At 62.0% G+C, this 22,140-nt stretch overlaps 2 protein-coding genes across 2 annotated transcripts; both read left to right on the top strand.

The window, feature by feature from the left end:
• Positions 1–292: 292 nt before the first annotated feature.
• Positions 293–1,704, top strand: GJC2 (gap junction protein gamma 2). The gene has a single exon (XM_046665469.1). The coding sequence runs from the start codon at positions 293–295 to the stop codon at positions 1,547–1,549; it is 1,257 nt and encodes a 418-aa protein (XP_046521425.1). The 3' UTR covers positions 1,550–1,704.
• A 9,764-nt stretch (positions 1,705–11,468) lies between these two features.
• On the top strand, positions 11,469–21,676 carry IBA57 (iron-sulfur cluster assembly factor IBA57). Its single transcript, XM_046668488.1, has 3 exons — positions 11,469–11,825; positions 19,775–20,118; positions 20,477–21,676. Exons 1-3 carry the CDS (start codon positions 11,485–11,487, stop codon positions 20,866–20,868), a joined length of 1,077 nt encoding a protein of 358 aa, XP_046524444.1. The 5' UTR covers positions 11,469–11,484; the 3' UTR covers positions 20,869–21,676.
• The last annotated feature ends 464 nt before the right edge of the window (positions 21,677–22,140 follow it).

Here is a 22,140-nt window from a genome sequence, read left to right as displayed (position 1 = left end):
CTTGCACCAAACCAGGCTTTCCTGGGGGTCTGGGAGAGGGCAGGAAAGGCTGGCACCGCTCCAGGCCACGTGGACCTGGGTCGGGTCTGGGGGCGGGGCGAGGTGGGTGCTCAGCGGGAGCGAGGCGGCCTGTCCTCTGCCCGCGGGGCCCCGGCCTCTCCCTGCACCCATCCCACGAGCAGGGTCAGGACCTGGGCGGGGCCACGCTCCTGGAGGCGACGAGTTCCCCGCTGGGCCTGACCCGGCCCGGGTTGAGCTCCTCGTGGTCCTGCAGGTCCTGTCCCCAGCCCCTATGACCAACATGAGCTGGAGCTTCCTGACGCGGCTGCTGGAGGAGATCCACAACCACTCCACATTCGTGGGCAAGGTGTGGCTCACGGTGCTGGTGGTCTTCCGCATCGTGCTCACAGCCGTGGGCGGCGAGTCCATCTACTCGGACGAGCAGACCAAGTTCATGTGCAACACGCGGCAGCCGGGCTGCGACAACGTGTGCTACGACGCCTTCGCGCCCCTGTCCCACGTGCGCTTCTGGGTCTTCCAGATCGTGGTCATCTCCACGCCCTCCGTCATGTACCTGGGCTACGCGGTGCACCGCCTGGCCCGCGCCTCGCTTCACGAGGGCCGCCGCGCGCCCCGCCGCCGCGCGCCGCCGCCACCGCCCCCCAACCCCGGCTGGCCCGAGCCCGCTGGCCTGGCCGAGGAGGAGCCTATGCTGGGCCTGGGCGAGGAGGACGAGGAGCCGGGGGTGGCCGAGGGGCTGGGCGACGAGGACGAGGCGGAGGACGTGAGCGCGGCCAAGGGCACGGGTGGGGATGCCAAGGGCGCGGGGGCCCCAGGCCCAGCTGGGCCCCACGACGGGCGGCGGCGCATCCAGCGCGAGGGCCTGATGCGCGTGTACGTGGCCCAGCTGGTGGCGCGCGCCGCCTTCGAGGTGGCCTTCCTGGTGGGCCAGTACCTGCTGTACGGTTTCGAGGTGCGGCCTTTCTTCCGGTGCAGCCGCCAGCCCTGCCCGCACGTGGTCGACTGCTTCGTATCGCGGCCCACCGAGAAGACGGTCTTCTTGTTGGTCATGTACGTGGTCAGCTGCCTCTGCCTGCTGCTCAACCTCTGCGAGATGGCGCACCTGGGCCTAGGCAGCGCGCAGGACGCGGTGCGCGCCCGTCGTCCACCACCCGCGGTCCCTGGCCCCGCGCCGCGCCCACCGCCCTGCGCGCTGCCCGCCGCGCCCGGCCTGGCCGGCCCGCCCGACTACAGCCTGGTGGTGCGCGCGGCGGAGCCCGCGCGCGCCCACGACCAGGACCTGGCTGGCCTGGCGCTGCAGGCGCTGCGAGACGGGCGCGCGCTCGGGGACCGCGACAGCCCGCCCTGCCCCGGCCTCCCCACGGCCGCCCGGGGGCCACCGAGGCCCGGCGCCCCCGCCTCCGGGTCGGGGAGTGCCACGTCGGGGGGCACGGGCGGCGGCCAGGGCCGGCCAGGCGCCAAGCCCAGGGCGGGCTCCGAGAAGGGCAGTGCCAGCAGCAGGGAGGGGAAGACCACCGTGTGGATCTGAGGTCCCGCCCTCGCGGCTCTCCAACTCCCTCCGAGCCAGTGCTCGGGGTCAGAGCCCTGGGTGAAGGCTGGGGACTGGACGAGCTGGGCGCAGAGCACAACCAGCCCTCCGCCTCCTCCTCCTCCTCTTCCTCCTTGGCCCACCGCCTACCCTCCTGGGAGGACAAAGGCAGCCCTGCTCTGCGCCGCTGCCCCTCCCTCCTGAGCCCCCTCTCTGCCAGGAGAGGAGGGGGAGGGAGGCCTGGGAACCACAAAGGGTCTCCAGCTCTGATCCAAAACCTGAGGGCGGGCGGCACAGTGGCTGGGGCACTGCCCACCCCCTTTCCCACGAGCCTCACTGAACCCTGGCCACGGCCTCAGGACAAGGGGTCTGGCCAGGCAGGGCTCCGCACCCCACAGCGCGCTCCCCAGCAGCAGCTCCTATGTGATGCCCAGGGGTGTCTGGCCAGGGCATTGGGAAGTACTGTGCTTGTTCCCCCTCCCTGCAGCTAAGGGGGCTTCTCCCCAGCACCCACCCCCAGCTGGCGGTCTGGTTCCTGCAGAGCTGGAAGCAGTCCCAGGTCTTCCTCCTAGAAAGGGAAAACGAGGCCCTGGAGGTGGGACCCCAGTGCCCAGCCCGTCTGCACCTCCTCGTGGGTGGCTGCGCTGGGCCCAGAGCCGAGCTGCCTGGTCCTCCTCCGGCAACTGCGGGGGCCTGCGCCCTACTCAGTTCCCTGCCCAGACAGAACTGGGGCAAGGCCCTGGAGGGGCCTAGGGTGGACGGGTCCACGTCCTGTGAGACTCTGCGCCCACTGGGGCAGCCCTTTTCTCTGGGACACACTTGAAGTTCCGCCAAGACACTAGTCACCTTGAGGGTGGTGGCCTTGTCAGGTGGTGGTCAGGGCTGTGGTTTTGCTGTGCTGGGGGACGACGCTCCGTGGCTCCCAGCTACGGCCTCTGTGCCTTCCAGCCTCCTCCCTAATTCAGACACAGCATCCAAAACAAAGGAAGTAAAATAAAACTGACTTGTTTACGACCGTGTGTGCATGCACGTGTAGTGTATCTGTGCCTGTGGTGTACACACGTGTGGTGTTGGTGAGTATGCATGCATGTCTGTGCATGTGCATGTGTGTTCGTGTGGTGTGTATGCACATGTGTGTGCCTGTCCATCACTGGCCTCTGAGGAGACACGGCTCCCCTTCAGGCAGGCTGGGAGAGCAGGGCCGAAGCCCAAGCCCCCGCAGCTCCTCAGACTCGCTGGTGCTGGTCAGTGCCAGGCAGCAGCCAGGAAGGGCACAGCTCAGCACACAGATGGCGAGAGCAAAGAGCTCGGCCAGCTCGCACCAGAGCCCAAGCTCAGCCTGCAGCTCAGAGGACAGAAGGGCAGTCCAGTCTCAAGCCCCAACACTATCTGGACGCTGGCCAAAGCCTGCAGCCTGAGGGGGAGAGGTGGGCACAGTGAGGGGATCAGCTGCTGCCAGCATGGAGCCACATCGGTCAAAACTTTGGGGACCCCAGCTGTCTACCAGCCTTCCTCAGGCCCAAGGCAGGCCCTGACAGCCACTCCCAGCCAACAGACTCTCTCTGGGTCCCGGGGCCAAGCTCCAAGCCTGGGCTGAGCCCCAACCCTAAACTTAGCCTTCTGGTCAGAAGCCAACTGCGTGCTGAGTCCCTCTCCTCCATGGGGCCTGACTAGCTGAGCCCTGCCCCCAGGTGAGCCCTGCCCCTGAGTGAGCCCTGCCCCGAGGTCAGCTCTTGCCCCAGGTGAGCCCTGCCCCCTGGTGATCTCTCCCCCTGGGTGAGCCCTGCCCCCAGGTAAGCCTTAGGCCCAGGAGAGCCATGACCCCAGGTGAGCTCTGCCCCCTAGTGAGCCCTGACCCCAGGTGAGCCTTAGGCTTAGGAGAGCCCCCTCACAGGTGAGCCCTGCCCTCACGCAGTCCTGCACGGGGATGCTGGCAGTTTCAGAGGGAGAGAAAATCCAGATCTGGAGCAGGGACTCACTGCCCACCTCTCCAGTCTGGGGGCTGGGGCCGTGCGGTGGGTATGGTGCTGTCTGGCCTGGTGAGTGGCAGAGCTGGCGGTGGACTCCTGCTGATGAGGATTTTTAGGCTGCTTAATTTTAAAATGGTTTATGATGAGGATTTTTAGGCTGGTTACTTTTAAAACTGCAGATGAGAAGCAGGCTCCGAGGACTGGAATTTTGCTTGCCCTTTTGAGAGACATTTGCGTTTGTGAAGGAAGGGGAGGTGACCATGTAGGGACCCGAAATTGGCCACCCCAAGATATGTCTCTTTGGCATCAGGATTGTTTGGGGCTGATTGCTTTTGATAAACTGGGACAGGGAAGGAGGCTCTGGGGAATGGAACTTGCCCTTGTTGGGACACATTTACATTTGTAAGGTAAATCTCTATCTGTAAAAGGTGCCTCCCTCTCTGTACCAGGAAGAAGAAGAGAGATGACCTTGTCCCTAGAAGCTCTTAATGGGGAAGGCAAGAACTTAAGTTGGTTGCGTCTGGCAATCTCATGTAACTGGTTTAGGGTGGTGGCTTCTGACCTTTCTAACCTTTACTTAATCCGATTTTATTCTTCTCTAAAAGTCATGGGATCACCCAATGACCAGACCCCACCTGCACTGATACCATTTTAACTTTTTTTCATGTTCTTTCCTTTGTCTTGTAAAGAGATGAATCATATACCTATGCCTTAAATTTAGCCCTAACCCTCAACTCGGGGCAGCAGCGGGAGCACTGACTGCCCCTGGGTCCTGTCCCCACGCACCAGCTCTGCCTGCCCATGGGCTCTGTCCTCATGCCAGCGGGGGCAGCAGAAGCAGCAGCAGCAGAAGCTCTGACTGCCCATGGGTCCTGTCCCCATGCTATTCTAGTCTCTAAATAAAAGAGCACTACTGCCAGATCTTAAGAGTCTAAGAAATCTTTCTTTCGACTCCTCGGCTCACCGACCCCGCATCACTGTAAGGCAGCGAGGTTGGCCGGCACCCTGCCGCAGCCCCTCCACGGCCTCCGTCAGCCTCCTGGGGCCGGGTCTCCCCTCAGTGGAGGCCCTGGAGGACATCAGGACCTTGGGGGGTCGGGGGCAGTCCGAGCGGGCCAGCTGGTGACTTTGGGGTTCAGAAACAGCCAGGGGCCGGTGAGGCCTGGTTGAGGATGCAGGTGCCCACCCCAGCAGCGCCTGGAGGCTGACCTCGATCTGAACTCAGCCCGCCCGCTTTGGGGCCATAAGGCCCCCCTGATGTGGACAGGTCCATGAGAGGTGGGAAGTGGGGTGCAGACTCCCCTACATCTGCCTGAAAAGAAGCCACGAAGCCGGCTGATGGGACGGCCCGGGCAGGTGTGTGCTGTGTGTGCTCAGGGAAGAACCTTCTGATTCCACTCAGCCTTCGTCCAGGGCAGGCTCCCTCAGCCACGGAGAGGGAACTTTAGGTCAAGCTTCAGGCCCTTTGGTTGGGATCACAGCCTCTCCCACGCGGGCTGAGCCAGTGCAGCCGCAGCCCAGGGGTCTGGGCCGGGCCAGCTCAGACTTCCTCACTCACTGAGCCAGTGGTCTTGCTGGGGCCTCTTGGAGACACCACCACCCGTGGAGACCTGGGGAGCCTTGGTCAGCTGGCCCCCTGGCCACACAGGAAGCCTCCCAGCCCCTCCCTGGCCTCTGCAGCCGCTGCCCGCTTCTTCTACCACGTCTAGCATCCGCCGCAACTCCAGCAACCGTGAAGCCCGTCGAGTCTCTCATCTTTGTCCGCTACTCCTCAGTGGTGCAGGTACAGTGTGCGGCAGCTGGGTCAGTGAGGGGATGACTCTGTCGGGCTGCTGGGGGCTGGCGTGCTGTGTGTCTGAGCACGGAAGGCAGATGGAGCTCAGGCAGTGGGTCCATGCCCAGTGGTCGGCCCAACACCAGTCTAGATGTTGCAGTGAAGGTGTGTCTTTTGTTTGTTTAGTTCTTCAGCTGAGGAAGATTCACCCTGAGCTATTATCTGTGCCAGTCTTTCTCCACTTTCTATGTGGAATGCCGCCACAGCATGACTGGCAAGCAGTGCAGGTCTGTGCCAGGGATCTGAACCCAGGCCGCCGAAGCAGAGTATGCCAAACTCAACCACTACACCCCAGTGAAGATGTGTTTTTAGATGAGATTAACACTGTCAATCTGCAGACTTAAAACAGATTGCCCTCCCCTGTGTGTGGGGGCCTTGCCCAATCAGGTGACGGCCTTATAAGCAAAGACTGTGGCTCCTGAGGCAGCAGCTCTGCTTCCAGACTGCTGGTGATGGTTAATTGTCTATGTCAACCTGACTGGGCCCCAGGACACCCAGATTAAACATGACCCTGGGTGTGCCTGTGAGGTGCTCCTGGAGGAGACTGACAGTGAATCTGCAGACTGAGTAAAGATCACCCTTCCCAGTGTGGGTGGGCCTCGTCCCATCAGTTGAAGGCCTGAATAGACCAAAAAGGCAGAGAAAGCGGAAACTCCTCATATGTGACTGCTTGAGCTAGGACGTTGGTCCCGTCCTCAGAGTTGGACTCAAACTACACCACTGGCTGTCCTGGGTCCCCAGCTTGCAGACAGCAGATCTTGGGACTTCTCTGCCTCCAAATCATGTGAGCCAATTCCTTATACTAAATCTCTTTCTCCACCTCTCAGGTTTCAGACTGGCCAGCCCCACAATCATGTAAGCCAATTCCTGAAAATAAATCTCTTTCTCTCTATATGTATCCTATTGGTTCTGTTTCTCTGGAGAATCCCGACTAACACACACCCCATCCGCATCCTAGCTGTGAGGGAAGCTGCAGAGGAGGCTCTATTCTGGACGGCATCTCAGCCAGCTCGGGCTGTGTAACAAACACTGCAGAGAGGGCAGCTCAAACCACAGCGTTCATTGTCTCCCAGTCTGGAGGCTGGAAGTCAGAGGCCCAGGGGAGGGCAGGGCTGTTTCCTCCTGAGGCCTCTCTCCTGGGTGTGGAGATGGCCGTCTTCTCCCTGTGTCCTCACGTGGTCGTCCATGTGTGTCTGTGCCCTCGTCTCCTCTTCTTATAAGGACACCAGTCATGTAGGATCAGGGCCCACCCCAGTGACCTCGTTTTACTGTCATCACCTCTTTAAACGCCCCGTCTCCACATACAATCCCATTCTGAGGTCCTGGGTGCTGCGGCTCCAGCATACAAGTTGAGGGGGGACACAAGGAACCCCTATTAGAAGGTAGATGCCCAGTGAAAAGCTCGGTCACAATGGGAGAAGGGACCCTAAGGTACAGGCCTCCTGTCCTGGGACTGGGGGCCTGGATGCGTTCCCAAGGTCCTATCAGTTTTGTGAGCTCTCGATGGTGGTGACTTAGGTTCTGATGTCATGTCCTCCCGAACAATATCACTGGCCATCCCAGACCTGGGGAGCCAACGTGTGTGTCATGCCTGGTCCTACCTCTGAGACCAATTCCCTGACATCCAGACACAAGTACCATCTCATGCCTGAGCCCCAGACCCTGATGAGGCGGCCATCTCCCACCTGGGACACGGCTGCCAATGCCCAGGGGTGGAACCAACCCAGTCACTGACCCTGACTAATGCTCACTTAGCTACTTAAAAAGCAAAACCTCTCAGTGCCTCAGTTTCCCCATCTACCTGGGATGGCCATGAGGATGGAGGGCCAGACCAGGGGTACAGGGTGTCTTCTGGGCTCGGGAACAGCCCAGGCTCCCGGCCCCACGCCTGGTGAGTGGAGCATCATGGGTTGGGGCCGGCTTCTCGTCTCCTTCTCATCCGTTTGCACAGCTGGAGCCAACTGTCCGGTGGCTCAGGGAGATGGCGGAGGGCCACGTGGGGGACGCTCCAACACCCCCAGAACAGGGCAGTTTCCTCTCCTGCCTCTAGGAAGGGAGGTGGCTGTGGGGAGAGAATAACAGGAAGGCACTCCTGGCCCCGCAGTAGCTGGGAAGCAGGGTCCGGGACCCCCACACCCTCTGATTTTCCAGCTCTTGGCTCCCCACGCCTCCCAACAGCTCTGGGGCTGTGGCCTCAGAGGAAGGCCACACACATGTGATCCAGCTGCAGCCTTGGCCCCCACCGGCCCGAGGTCAACGCGTAGAGCTCCCTGGGAGTCTCCGGAGGCCAGGCCACAGCCCCCCAGCTGTGGGCAAGAGAAGCGGCAGTGGAGGGACCTGAGAAGGGAGTAGTTGGGCCATGCCCACGCGCAGGAGTTCCCACTGTCTGCCTGGCCAGGCTGGTGCAGAGACCCAGGAAGGCTTCCTGGAGGAGGGGCCTGGAGCAGTGCTGGCAGGCAGACAGAGGCAGCCAATGGCCACAGGTGGCTCTGGGCACTTCAGTGCAGCCAGGGCTGCAAAGAGCAGGAAGTTTCATTTGACTCCATTTGAGCAAACTTGCATGGAAACAACCCAGGCGGCCGCTATGCTGGAAGGCGCTGAGCCAGCTGGGCTTAGCACAAGATTGCAAGGTCAGGGCGGGGAAGGTTCCGGGTGTCCAGGTCAGCCTGCTGGCCCTTCCTGCAGCTATGATGGGGGAAAGCATGTTCCTCTGCTGGCCGAGGGATGGGCTGACGTGAGCCTGGAGGAACGCGACCCCCAGCCTGTGGTGTCCTCACTGGGCAGGCAGGGAGGTGCTGGGTCACCCATGGAATGCCAGGCCAGGCAGAGGAAGACCTCCTCCACGAAGGGCAAGTGGCCAGTAGCCAGAGGAACTGCATTCCAGGCCTGGCTGGTCACAACCAGGAAGCTGGCTGGGAGGGGACCGAGGGCCTGGGGGACCCTCGGGGCTCCTGGCTGGCCACTCTGTGGCCCTCGCCATGCAGTTGGCCCAGCTGGGAAATCCAGGACCTCGCTGGGTGCGGGCAGACAGGGGAGGCCTCAAGGAGGTTGACAGAGGAGGCAGGGGGGAGACGGCTGGCTGAGGCTGGGCCACATACTCTGACATGTGCTCAGCAGAGATCCATCTGGATGGCGATTTGTGTGTTGCACCAATGTGACCTGTGCCCCGTCGTGTGCTGGGCCCAGGGGGTGCTGCAGGGAGCTGCACAGGGACCTGCCCACGGGGCCCTGGACGACAGATCAGAGACTAACAAATAGTGAGCCTTCAGGGTGTGGAGGAGGTGAGAGCTGAGCAGGGCGAGGGGTTAATGCTGAGACCACCAGTGGAGGCCATGGGGTCACTAAGTTGGGGGGAGGCCCTTGGGGCGCAGGGACATTGCCACTGAGAACATAGGCAGGGCGGGCGGCTCCTCCAGCCCGAGTGCCCTGATGAGGCCGCTGTGACTAGTCTGGAGGGGCAGCTGGCTAATCAGTGGCCAGTCTGGGCTCCTGTGGTGTCTGTGTCCCAGCAGGTGGGGGTGGCCTCCCACGTCCAAGGAGACAGAAATGGCACCCTGCGCGGTGCACATGCTGGCAGGGAGCGGGCTGGCAGAAGGGGAGGTCACAAAGGACATGACTGGGACTGTAGAGAGGTGATCGCACACGGTGGCACACGAACTGATCCTGGAGCTGCAGCTGCCAGGGGCGGGGAGAGGCTGGGGAACGGGGCACTCTGCCAGATGGATGGACAGATTAAGTTGATCGATGGATGGATGGATGGATGGATGGACAGATTAGGTCGATCGATCAACAGAGATAGACAGACGGATGACAGGTGACAAATAGGTAGGCGCTAGGCAGATACATCAACAGAGAGATCCACAGATGGATGGATAGATCAACCAGTAGATAAGTAGATGGATCAACAGACACTTAGGAAGACAGACCGCAGACAGACGGCAGAACGTAGACAATCGGTGGACCCAGGGGAAGGTGGCCCATGCTGCGTTACTCTCACACTTTCTGTAAGTTGAAAACTCCAAACACAAAGTTGGAGGGACACGTGTGGTGGTCAGAGCGGCTCTGTGGGCTGCCGGGCACTGGGAGCCACGGGGCTCTGGGGAGACGAGGTCACGCTTGTACATGCACAGCGTGAGGTATCGGACATGCAGAGGGAGCCTGACAGGCCTTGGGGTCTGGCATCTGGAGGGAATGCCTGGAAGGGACGTCAGTTTGGAGCGTCGGCCTGTGGACAGCATGGAAAGCCTGCAGCTGGAGGAGGTAGGTGCAGGAAAGAGGGGTGGAGAGGTACCTGGAAGCCCCAAGGGGCCAGCATGGCCTTGCCCTCACCTTGTTCTGTGCAGCCCTGCTACAAAGGGCCCTGACCTGCACACTGGACAGGCGGACAGCAGGCCACTTGGGGCCCGGGCTGGACAGACTGGGTAGGTGGGAAACAGACCTCGCCAAAGACACAGGAGGGGCTGCGGGAGTCCGTGGCCAGCTTCCACCAGCTGCCCTGGCTGCAGCTTGGGGAGGGGGCGGGTTTAGGAGACAGCAGGTTAAGCAGCAGCACAGACTTTGGGAGCTTCTCCGACAGGGAGAGAAAATGGGGACAACAGCTGGCAGGAGAGCAGGGCTCTAAAGCTATGCTTGGCGTGACGGAGCGTGTGTCCGGGCTCCACAGGGGGCAGCTGGAGCCCAGCGAGCCAGTATCTGGAAAGGGGCCTTTGGGAGGGAGCCCTGATTCCACTGGACTGATGTCCTTGTAGGAAGAGGAAGAGATACCACAGTGAGATGGCACTGTCTGCACGAGGAGAGAGGCCTCCCCAGAACCGACCCTGATCTTGGACTCCCAGCTTCCAGAACCTCAAGAAACATGCCTGTTGTTTAAGCACCTGCTCCGTGGTATTCGTTATGCAGCCCGAGCTGACTGACGTGCTTAGGAAAAAGGGTATAAGACCTGTTGAAAAACTAAACACAGAGTTACCACACACCCAGCAATTCCACTCTGGGTATATACCTGTGATGTTGTGATTTACAGTAAGAAACAGGGATTCGGTCTTGTCCCGTTCCTGGCACGGAGCTCCCAAAACCCCTGGACTCTCCTGTGATGAGAGCCATAAAGGGGTCTTGACAGTCACAACAAGCCTTTCAGCCACACCTGAGCTTATGCTAACGAGGTGACTCTGGACAGCCCCTGAGGATGGGGCTGGTCCCCAGGGGTAGGGACCCTGTGATTAGAGGCTGGAGCTTTCAGTCCCACCCCGGACCCCCGGAGGGGAGAGGAGCTGGAGCTTCAATCAATCATCAGTGGCTCATGATTTGATCAGCCTGTGTGATGGAGCCTCCAGAAGACCCAAAAGGTGGGTTCCGAGAGCTTGTGGGTCAGCGGGCACGTGGAGGTGCCTGGAGGAGGGCGGTGTGCTCGGAGAGGAGGTGGGAGCGCGGGGCGCTTTCCCGGGCCTGTTCCCTGCGTCTCTGCACCTGGCTGTTCCGAGTTATATGCTCTCACTAGAAACCGGCGATCTGGCAAGCGAAATGTTTCCTGAGTTCTGTGAGCCGCTCCAGCAAACTTGTCCAACCGGGGAGGGGTCGGGGAGCCTCCGATCTGGAGCCGGTGGTCAGGAGCGCAGCCGACGCCCGGACCTGGGGCTGGCGTCTGCAGCGGGGCGCTCGCGGGACTGAGCCCCGACCCGCGGGGTCCGACGCCGTGTCCAGGCGAACGGCGGCTGGACGAGTCGCAGGCGGGCCGCTGCGGCCGCAGACGTGCGTGAAGCGCTGACCGCACACGCGCCGGCGTCCAGAGGAACCGAAGCGAGGGGCAGCGGCGCGCACACCCAGCCGGGCGCAGCGCGAGCGCGAACCCGGGGCCGCCGGCGGGGACCCGACGTTCCGGACGGCGCGCGGCGGCAGACGACGCGAACGCGCCGACGCCCGCACAGCGCTGGGAACGCGGCCGCCCGGACGGCACGGCGAGCAGACGCCCGGCAGCGCGCAGAGCCGCGCAGGCGCGCCGAGCGGCAGCGGCGGAGCCGGGCAGGCGGCTGACGGACAGCGCGAGGGCCCGCCCCCGCCGCCAGGGGCCGCTGTGGCGCCCTCCCGCCCCGCCGCCGCACGGGCCGCCCCTTCCCGCCGCCTTACTCGTGCCCAAGATGGCGGCTGCGGCATTGCTCCGCGGCACGGCTCCGGGGCGCGGCGGCCCGGCGTGGCGCTGGCGGCTGCGCGCGGCCCCGGTGCGCCGCCTCGCCCACACCTCCGGCCTTCACGGCGGCGACGCCGCGGGCGGCCAGGCTTGGGCCTGCTTCCCGCTGGGCGAGCGCGCCCTGCTGCGCGTGCGCGGGCCGGACTCGGCGCCCTTCCTTCTGGGGCTGCTAACCAATGAGCTGCCGCTTCCGGGTCCCGCGGACGGCGCGGGACCGCCCCCGGCGCGTGCGGGCTACGCCCACTTCCTTAACGTCCAGGGACGCACGCTCTATGACGTCATTCTCTACGGGTGAGGGCGGGCGGCGGGCGGCGGGCGGCAGGACGGGGTCGCCGGGGGAGGAGGGCACCCGAGGGAGAGTAGGGACACCCAGGGGAAGGAGGGCACCCAGTGGAGGGGCGGGCACCCGGGGGGAGGAGGGCACCCGGGGGCGGGCGTCGGGGGACGGGAGGGCAGCCAGGAGAGGGGCATACGGCGGGGGCGGGCACCCGGGGGAAGGGAGGACGCTCGCGGCCGGGGCACCCGCGCCGGGCAGTCCTAGGTGGGCCGGAGGGGTCCCCAGGGATGGGTCCAGGACTCGCAGCCCCGGGCGCACCCTCCTCTCCCGCTCAGCCCTGCCGGTCGCACTCTCCCCGGTGCATTGAAAAGCGGTGCGTGGCACCTGGGGCGCGACTCGGGGAACCGCCTGTGTGTGACCAGCTTGTGCCTTGACCTGCCACGTTCTCCGGTGTGCACCGCATTTCCTACCAAGTATCCTCGTGCCCGGTGGTGGCGGTATTGGGTGCTCACGCTACGCTGGCTGTGCTTGGTGGTCGTGGCACCGGCTCCCTCCACGCCCGCAAGCGACTCAGGCCGTTTGTGCCAGAAAGTCACACCCCGGGCTCCTGTGACCTGACCGCTCTCTCCCGCCTGCGTCCGCCTGAGAACCCCGCCGTCCCCCTCCTCTCGCAGGTCCCCCTCCCCTGTTAGGCCCCCCTCCCCTCGCGGGTCCCCTTCTCTCTCAGGTCCCCCTCTCCTCGCGGGTTCCCCTCCCCTCTCGCGGGTCCCCCTCCCCTCGCGGGTCCCCCTCCCCTCGCGGGTCCCCCTCCCGCCGCGCTCCGCCGCGTCTGGCTCAGTTTGCTCCTGTCCTCTGGAGGAGCGCTCTCTGGCGGCCTGTCGGGCGGTGACACACGAGGTGGCCCTTTGCCTGCCGGGTCTGCAGATGCTCCGGCCTGCTCGTGTGGTGGGCGGCCTGCTCGTGTGGTGGGCGCCCAGCTCCGGGCAAAGACCGCAGCCGTCCTGCTCCGGGTGTTTGTGTAGGAGCGGGCGCCTCCCTGCCCCCTGCCTTTGCGCGTGCGTTTTCCCGGAGCTTTAGGGGCTCTTGCTCGCGGTGTCCTGCGGCGGCGTGATGCTGTGTCGTGTTTGGGTCGTTGCGGTTGTTGCCGCACTCGGCGGCTCTGACTGTGGCGGAGGGTCGGGCAGACGCAGCCCGCTGGCTGCAGAGTCTCATTGTCCTGGAATGCTGCCGGGGCCGTTTGCGTACTATCTGGGGCCGCCTTGCCGTGATGGCAGAACTGATAGGGACTGTGTGGCCCAAGGCTGAACTGACTGGCCCTCTGCAGAAAACCTTTGTGACCCCTGCTGTGTGTCCGGTTTCGACCTGCCATCGTCCTCCTTCTCTTGTCTCTGCTCCTTCTCCCCGTGCTGTAGTGTTGGAACTGTGTTCCCTGAATATCTTGAGTCCGTGTTAGTAATTGCCAGTAGCACCTGTTCTCATCATTACTGGTTTGAATTTATCAGCGTTGCAATCATGTTGTTTTGATCCCAAAATTTCTTTCCTTGTGTCCACTATTTGCCCTTACATCTTTTTGTTTTTTTAAAGATTTAAAAAATTTTTTTCCTTTTTCTCCTCAAGGCCCCCGGGTACATAGTGTACCCCAGGTACTTTTTAGTTGTGGGTTCTTCCAGTTGTGGCATGTGGGACGCCGCCTCAGCATGGCCTGATGAGCCATGCCATATCCGTGTCCAGGATCCGAACCAGCAAAACCCTGGGCCCTGGGGGGCCGAAGCAGAGGGCGTGAACTTAACCACTGGGCCCAGGGCCGGTCCCCTGCCCTGACATCTTTGTGCCTTTTTGTTCTTGCTATAATGAATTTATATCCTCATAAGTTGCTGTTAACCTTAAAGATAAAAGAGCCAGTTATTTTATCAGTAAAATGAGTTTATTCGGGAATAGCCAAAGAATTGCAATTCAAGATGTGCATGCTATGGCAGACCAGAGGCAAATCCAACAAACAGGGGCGAGGAACGTCATTTTATAGGAGAAAGGAGGAAATTGGGAGGGTGGTTCTGCATGAAAGTCCATTGAGAAGAGCAGTTCAGGGTGATGGTGGTTTCTCATTGGCTGAGTCCCTGGGGTCATCGACTTCTGTTTGGGACAGAATGCATATTTCTTCCTGTAGTTAAGAATTCTTTCCTGTTGACTCTTGTTGGGGTCTGTAACTGACCTCGAGTGCTACTGCGGGGGAGCTCCCCCTTCTGGTCTCCTGACCCTGTTTTAAATGAGGTTTCCCTTACTAATTTTTACATCACTCTACAGCATAAAGCAATTTCTCTTTGTTTCTTTTTTTTTTTCTCCTCGCACTTTCCCTCTGGTCTGGAGAGTCTTTGCCTGGCTGCTGGCCCAGCAGTTCTTGGCCCCATGCGTGCTTGTGATGGCCCTTTCCAGACATCGCGTGTGCCCTGCTGTGTGCTGGTGAGCAGTTGTTTTTCTCGCCTGGCTCATTCCTGAGAACGGGGAATCACAGTGCCACTCGCTGTTCTTTGCACTGAGAGAATTGGGGGCCACTGAGGGTGAGGTCCCCTGAGCCCAGTCTCCATTCTGATTCCAACTCAGAGTCATTTGTGGGGAGCATTGTCTGGAGGGTGGGGTGTTGGTTCCATCAGAGAGAGATGCCCCAAAGTGAGGCCCTGCTTCTCCGAAGCAGCAAGGAGGGAAGAGGGGAGCACACCCCCTGGATGGCTGCTCCAGGGCCCGGGGGGTTGGTAGGCAGTGTCCAAATCTCTCTCAGTTCTGCTCCGTGGTGCTGGGGGCTGAGCCCGCTGGCCTTCCACACTGCCCAATGCCCTTGTTTGGTCTGATGCCTCAGTTAGTTCACAGGGGCAATCCTGCCCAGCCTATTTGTTGTTGGCCATTTACTGATACCTGATCTCACAGAGGTCCCTCTCTGGGAGTGGGCGCCTCCCTGGAAGCCGGGCTTCCTCCTTTCTCTCTGCTCACTCTTCATGGGGTCTTCTCTGCTGCCTCTCTCTGGAATCTTTCAGTTCACCTCTCACGCTTCTGATTTCCTATTCTCGAGTCATTCCTTCTCAGGGCACCCTCTTCTTGTTTCCTGGATGTAGCACCTTTTCTCAGAGGAAGCTTTAGTTTTTTCTTTTTAAAGTAGACTTTTTGGAGCAGTTTCAGGTGCACAGCATAATTGGGGGGAGGAGCAGAGATTTCTCACGTACACACAGCCACCCCCTTTATCCACATCCCCACCAGAGAGGTACATTTGTACAGTTGATGAACTGATATGGGACCGTCATTGTCCCAAGTCCATGGTGCACATCAGGGGTCATGCTGGGTATGGTGCCTTCTGTGGGTTTGAACAAATGCACAGTGACCTGGATCCAGCATCGCAGTATTAGACAGAGTGGTTTCACTGTCCGGAAAGTCCTCTGTGCTCCGCCATTCATCCCTCCCTCCCTCAGCCCGTGACATCACTGAAAGGGTCTTGCACGGTCTCCCTGGTTGCCGTTCCCAGAGTGCCACATGCTTGAAATCGTGCAGTGTGGAGCCATTGCAGACGGGCCTCTTTCATGGAGTCCTGTGCACTTCAGCTTCCTCCGTGTCTTTTCATGGGCTCACAGCTCATTTCTGTACAGCGCTGAAGAATCTTCCATTGTCGGGCTGCAGCACAGTTCACTCTCTTATCCATTCGCCCCCTGAAGGACCCCTTGGTGGCTTCCAAGTTTTGGCAGTTATGAATAAAGCTGCTGTAAACATCCGTGTGCAGCTTTTTGTGTGGACGTAAGTTTCCAGCTCCTTTGGGTAAATGCTAAGGGGCATGCTTGCTGGAGTATATGGTAAGAATATGTTTAGTTTTGTAAAAACTGCTGACCCATCTTCCAAAGTAGTTGCAGCATTTTGTGTTCCAGCAGCAGTGAAGGAGAGTTCCTGTTGCTCTTCGCCCTCACCAGCACTGGCTGGTGTTTTTGGTCATTCTGGTATGCGTGTGGTGGTAGCCTGTCGTTACATTTGCATTTCCCTGCTGACATGTGATGTGGAGCGTCTTCTCATATGCTTATTTGCCATCTGTATTTTGTTTGGTGAGATGTCAAGGTCTTGGCTCATTTTTTAACTTTTAAACAATTCAATCTTGTTATCGTTGAGTTGTAAGTGGTCTTTGTCTGTTTTGGATGGTGGTGCTTTGTCCACGTGTCTTTGAGGTCTTTCTCCCCATCTGTGGCTTATCTTCTCATCCCCTCTGGCTGTAGTCTTGCGAAGGTCTTCTCTCTCTCTCATCGTATGTGTTGGCCTCATCCTCACCTGCAGACTTTCCTCAATTGCTGGTGCTGAAGGAGATGCTCCTGGTTCTGGTCCTGGCTGTGCTGGCTTTTATGGGATACCTTCAAGGCTGTGTCTGCTGGTCTCTGGGGCCCCTCCTGCTGGGGCTGCCCCCCAGGATGGGATGGTCCTCTGCTCCCTTGTTTCCAGGCGGGGCGTGCTCCCTTGCCTCCACGCCTGGTTCCCCTGGCGCGGACCTCAGCGGTCCCTGGGTGCCCCTGGCAGAGGGAGGGTGGGGAGTGCAGCTGGGTATGCTTCTGCCCAGGACCCACTCAGCCCCCATCTAACCTGAATCTCTCCTGTCCTCCTGCCGTGGCTGCCTGCTTCCCTGGCTGTCTGCTTCCTGCCTCGTGGGGGCGTGTGGGGCGCCGTGTCCTCAGTCCCTGACGGGTGCCCTGCAGGCTGTGTTCCCAGGGAACTTGGAACGTGGCAGTCTGTCACGTCCTCGCACCGTCCTGCAGCAGCCCAGCGCCCCAGGGGAGCTGCTGCTCCTTAGCAGGGTGTGTGGGTCCGTCCCTGTGTGCCTTGTCCGGTGCCCACCAGCCCCTTTGTGCTCTACCCGTGCCTGGCGCCCTGGCACCTGCTGCCTCCTCGAGGGACCCATTTGTTTGTGAAGACCCTGGCCCCAGGCAGAGTGGGGTCTAGAGCTGTGCTCAAGGAGAGGGGGCCCTGTGTTTATGGGGGTGCTGGACACCAGGCGCTCCTGGAGGAAGGTGGTCTGTGCACTCCAGGCAAGGGCTTAGGTGGGCTTGGCCGTCCCTTTGTGGGTTTCACACAGCCTGCCCTGCATGGGAGCAGAGTGAGGGTTGACGCCTGGGATGGCACTGGCACCATGTGTTCATCCAGGTCCTCCCAGCCAGGCCGGCTGGTAAGGCCACAGCTGCCCCTCCACCTCCTTCTTCCTGTGGCTGCTGTTGTGCCCCCAGGAGGGGCCGCTGGGCTTAAGGAGGAAAATGCAGGACACTAAGGTAAATCTCAGACAGACAGTGGCTTTTTAGGGAAGGATGTTCCACACAGTGTTTGGGAAATACTTATACTAAAAACATTATTTGCTGTTTGTCTGAAATTCAGATTTAACTGGGCATCCTCTAGTTTATCTGGCAGCCCTGCGACACCTGGGGACATCTGTGATTGTTGCTCCGGGGCTGGGGCGTGGATGCTCCTGGCATCGAGTGGGCTAGGCCCATCGGTGCTCTTGGCTCCCTTCACCTCCCAGGGCGGCCCCACAGAGAATGCTCCAGCCCAAACGTTGGCTGTGCCAGGCCAGGAAAGCCGCCCTGGCACAAGCCCACCCTGCCTTGCCCTTCTGCCGACCTGCCCTGTTATCAGCTGGGGCAGGGGGAGTGGGGTGCACTGCAGCTTTGTCCCCCCGAGGGGCTGCCTAGCACACAGTCATGGGCACAGGTGGCTCAGAAGGTGCCTGAGCCCAGAATCTGGCCCTGTCCACCTGCCCGCCTCAAGCCCCATGGAACATCTACCCCTTGAGTGAGACAGGTGACAGCCCTGGCCCACTCACCCCTGCACTCTGGTGGCCCCTTTCCCCTTCTTGGGGCCTGTCCCCTGGCTGGGTCACCTCCCTTCCTGGCCAGGGCCCTCTGAGGTTCACTCTCCCCCATGACCTTTCTGCCCCCCCCACGCCCGACTCCTCCCTCGCCAGTATTTCTATACTGTCTCTGCTGCCTCTGCCGAAGACCTAAAAAATAAAGATATAGCTGCATGTGGTTAAAAAAGCCTAGTAACACTAAAAGGTTTTGGATGGAAAATGACTGCTGCTTCCTTTCTCACTGGCATGGACCCACCCTACCCAGAAGCAGCTCCTTTTTTAATTAACATTTTATTTTGAAATAATGATAGATTCACACAGAGCTACAGAAAAAAATGAACAGGGTAGTCCCATGGACCCTTTACACAGTTGCCCAGGGTTGGACGCGGGCCACCCACGGCGCGGGCTCAGTTTCCTCCAGACTTCCGGTGCTCATGGGTGCCTTGTGCTTGCAGCTCTGTGGCTTGATGATGTGCGTGGGCCTGTGTCACCTCCACAGGACTGAGCTGTCCATCACCACCAGGCCCCTCTGCCCTCTGAGGGCCGCCCGCGCGCCCCACTCCACCCACAGCGCGCATTGGCTCCTGTGCGCTCCGTCTCGCGGCGCGTTAGGAAGGCTGCTGCTCCGACGCTGTCCGGGCTCGCGTGGACGCGTCTGCGCGTCCCTGGGTTGGTGCCGGGGGCGCGGACGCTGGCTCGCGTACCGGCCGCGTGGGCAGCTTCATACGGGGCTGCGCGCTTCTCCAGAGCGGCCGCGCGCCCCGGCCCCGCCCGGCCTCCCAGGGCTCCGGCGTCCGTCTCCGTCGCCCCGGTGGCGCAGCGGCGTCGCGCAGCAGCTGTAGTTGGCGTTCGCTCCGGACAGTGGCGCGGAACGTGCTTCCACACGCGCGCTCGGCCGCCGCAGCCCCTCGGACCCCTTCCAGCAGTTTCTTCTGGCGTTTGAACCCCTCTCTGTGACGGTGAATTCCACCCCTCAGCCGACTTCATTGGTGACGTGCTGGGAGGGCTGCTCTTCCCACCCTCCTCACACGTCGTTCTCATCCCGAGAGGACCAGGGCTGCTGGCGGTGTGGACCAGTGTATGGACACACAGGGGCGCACTGCAGGATGAGCCACAGACATGGCACAGGAATAAGCCTCCGTAGCTCCTTCCTCTGTGGGTGCGGTGTGGGCACCGGCTGGTGGGCTCCGGGGGTGCAGTGGGGTCACCAGCTAATGCGCTCTGGGGTGAGGCGTGGGCACCAGCTGATGTGCTGTGGGGGTCAGGTGGGGGCACTTGCTCATGGGCTCTGGGGGTGACGGGACACGAGCTGATGGCCTTTCTCTCCTGCCCTGCCCGTGAGGGCCTACCTGCTTGCCTGTCTCAGCTCTCCCCGCTGTGGGTCCTTGCTCAGTCCACATCTACAGCCAGGACCCGGCCATGTACTGGGTCCCAGACGTCTCCCCTGCCCCCTTCACGTCTAAGGCTGCCCAAGCCTGTCTGTCTCCCTGCTCATCCGTTTGTAAGGGCTCCGCTGTCCATCTGGTCGTCACACCAGGGTCTGGGGTCATTCCAGGGACGTGGGCTGCTCGGAGTGCAGGTTAGGGCGCTTCTGGGTCCCTCATCGGTTCCGGGGCTCGCCTTTCGAAGGGAAAGGGAGGAGGTGGGCGGTGGGCGTGGGCAAGGTGTGGCTCCCTGTGTCCCTCACCTCTGACACCTTCACTGTCCCCCCAGCTCCTCCCCTCAGCACCCCCCCTGAAGTCTGTGCGCGCTGCCTTAGGGCCCTTGGCTTCCCGGGTCTTCAGTGTGGCCGTGCGCACCTTGCTACCTCACCTGGAGCGCCGGGCACCACTGTGGGCGCCCCGCCTTTCCCCCCATGCCGGGCCGCGTCCCGTCCCACCCAACGGTCTGCTGTGCGGTCCGCGGGCTCTGGGTGGCGCCCTGGGGGTGCGCGCGGCTCAGCCTGCGCCTCGGCGGCGAGGGTCCGCAGGCCGCCAGGTCCCCAGCGCTCCTGCTGCGCACCGGTGCCCGTGCTCCGGGCGCTGTGCTGCTTGTGGCCGTGGCCCGGCTCAGCGCCCTGGAGCCCGTGGCGCCGGGTCCGCACCCACGCGCTCCCGCCTCTCCCTGCAGGCTCCTCGAGCGCACGGACCAGGCGCCCGCCTTCCTCCTGGAGTGTGACCGCGCGGCGCTGGGCGCTCTGCAGAGGCACCTAGCGCTCCACAGGGTCCGGCGGAAGGTCACGGTGGAGCCGCGCCCCGAGCTGCGCGTGTGGGCCGTGCTTCCCGGCTCCCCGGAGGAGGCCTGCGGGGCCGCACCGCTGCAGGAGCCGGCTGGGAGCGTCGCCATCCTCGCTCGCGACCCCCGCACCTCCCGCATGGGTTGGCGGCTCCTGGCCGAGGGCCAGGGCCCGGCCCTGGTGCCCGGAGGCCGGCTGGGGGAGCTCCAGGATTATCACCGGCACCGGTATCAACAAGGTGGGGCGTGGGGCTACCTCGGGGTGCTGGACAGCCCGAGGGACAGAGTGGGAGGCGCAAGCCTCGAGTTGGACCATGGCTGGGAGGCAGAGAGGAGTAGACAGGACCACAGCCCTGGGGAAAGCACGTGGTGGGCCAGGGGCAGAGGGGAGAAGAGAGTAGGGTCATGGAGAGGGGTCACCTCTGCTGCCTACGGCAAGGCCAGCAGAGGTGCTCCCTAGGCCAGAGGGTGGGGGGGCCCCGGAGGAAGGAGCTCCTATCAGGGGTGGGAGGGGCAGCACACCCAGCCCCCGAGGTGAGCCCCAGGTTCTGGAGGACACCTCAGCTCTCACTGGGCCTCCCCCTCCTACCCCCACAGGCGTTCCCGAGGGGGTCCATGACCTGCCCCCAGGAGTGGCCCTTCCTCTGGAGTCCAACCTGGCCTTCATGAACGGTGTCAGCTTCACCAAGGGCTGCTACGTGGGCCAGGAGCTGACGGCACGCACCCACCACATGGGGGTCATCCGCAAGCGCCTCTTCCCAGTGCAGTTCTCCGGCCCCCTCCCTGCCAGCGGCATCGCTCCCGGCACCTCCGTGCTCACGGAGTCGGGGCAGGCAGCTGGCAAGTACAGGGCAGGCCAGGGGGACGTGGGGCTGGCCCTTCTGCAGTTGGAGAAGATCAGGGGCCCTCTCCACATCAGAACTGCCGAGAGTGGCCGGGTGGCTCTAACTGCATCAGTGCCGGACTGGTGGCCCACAGCCCCCAAGTAGCCCTGAACGTCCCACCCTTCCACAGGCCCAGAGGGCCTCTGTCCACCTGCCTCGCCCTGCAGGGCGGCCCCACGCAGAGTGCCCTGTTGGACACATGCCCCTTTGGGTGTGGGCCTCCCAGGGCTACATGGGTGGTGGGTGCCTGCTGCGGCCCGAGGTCCCAGCCCACCATGCTTCTTGTGGGGAGGTCGGGTGCTCAGTGTGGGCCCTCCTCTGGCGGCTCTGTGCTGGGGTGGCAGGCCCTCCCGGTTCTGGGGTGGGAGAGCCAGGCTCCGCACCCCAACTTCTGCCAGACCCTGGATAATGTTCCATGCTGTGTCCGTCTGGATGCTGTTTGTCTGTCAGCTGAGGACAGGACTCTCCAGGGCCCTGACCCAGACCGCCCACAGCCCCTCGGCCTGCTCCAAGTCTGAGGGTGGCGGGCAGGGTAGGGGGCTCTGGGATTGTCTTATTGCGCTGGCTGCGGGGCATGTCTCCAGTGGGAACTGTGTGGGGCTGGGTGGGAGTCAGCATCTCTGTGTGGAGGGAGGGGTGCACTGCTCCTGTGGCTCAAGTCTTGTGGGGCACTCTGCATCACAGTGCTGGCTGTGGGAGCCCCGAGACTGTAAAGCGCCAGGCGCCACGTTTCAGAACTTTACCCATGGGGTTCAGCAGCCCCCTTCTCCTCCCGGAGCTCCCGTGAACACAGGGACGCCTTGCTTCCTCCTTTCACCCGCTGCTTTTTGTCATCCTGCTGCAGTGTGGACCTCGTGCTTGTAGGGTGTCCTCCGGATGCCCCTAGCGAGTATTAAAGTGTGACCCCAAGCGGCCCCCGTGGACTCTGGCTTCATTCTGGGTGGAAGGAACTGGACGTGGCTCTGAGTAAACCAGGTATATTGAGAAGCTCTGCCTTGAACACTGAGGACAGAGATGAAATATGAGCGGAGTTTCTTAGGTTTGCGGGCTGGCAGGAGGAAAGAGGCCTCAGAGGCCGGGACAGTGAGTGAGTGTTGAGTCTGGAGGAGACTGGGGCCCTGGGGACCCTTAGCCCTGGTGTGGGGCCCAGGGCCAGAGGCAGCCAGGCCGTGGGGGCGAGCCCAGAGCTGGGAGGGAAAGGCCGAGCTGGAAGGAGCCGTCCTGGTGCCAGGTGGAGCCAGCAGGACCCCCCTCTGAGAACCTGTAGTCAGATGCAGCCTGGAGTCGCCCCAGGACACCAAGAGGAGAGGGGCATGTGGGCTGTGAGGGCCCGCCAGCCCAGCAAGGCAAGGCTCCCCGTCAGACCAGGAGAGGGCC

Source organism: Equus quagga, chromosome 7 (genome assembly GCF_021613505.1).
Source record: "Equus quagga isolate Etosha38 chromosome 7, UCLA_HA_Equagga_1.0, whole genome shotgun sequence".
NCBI lineage: Eukaryota > Metazoa > Chordata > Mammalia > Perissodactyla > Equidae > Equus > Equus quagga.
Note: the sequence above shows the minus strand (reverse complement) of the source record. Positions and strands in the feature narration are given on the sequence as shown.

Excerpts from the sequence above, each read along its gene's own strand:
- IBA57 (XM_046668488.1), top strand. The coding sequence starts at position 11,485 with ATGGCGGCTGCGGCATTGCTCCGCGGCACGGCTCCGGGGCGCGGCGGC. Across the intron at positions 11,826-19,774 it reads TATGACGTCATTCTCTACGG|GCTCCTCGAGCGCACGGACC; the intron begins GTGAGGGCGGGC and ends CTCTCCCTGCAG. Across the intron at positions 20,119-20,476 it reads CCGGCACCGGTATCAACAAG|GCGTTCCCGAGGGGGTCCAT; the intron begins GTGGGGCGTGGG and ends CTACCCCCACAG.
- GJC2 (XM_046665469.1), top strand. The coding sequence starts at position 293 with ATGACCAACATGAGCTGGAGCTTCCTGACGCGGCTGCTGGAGGAGATC.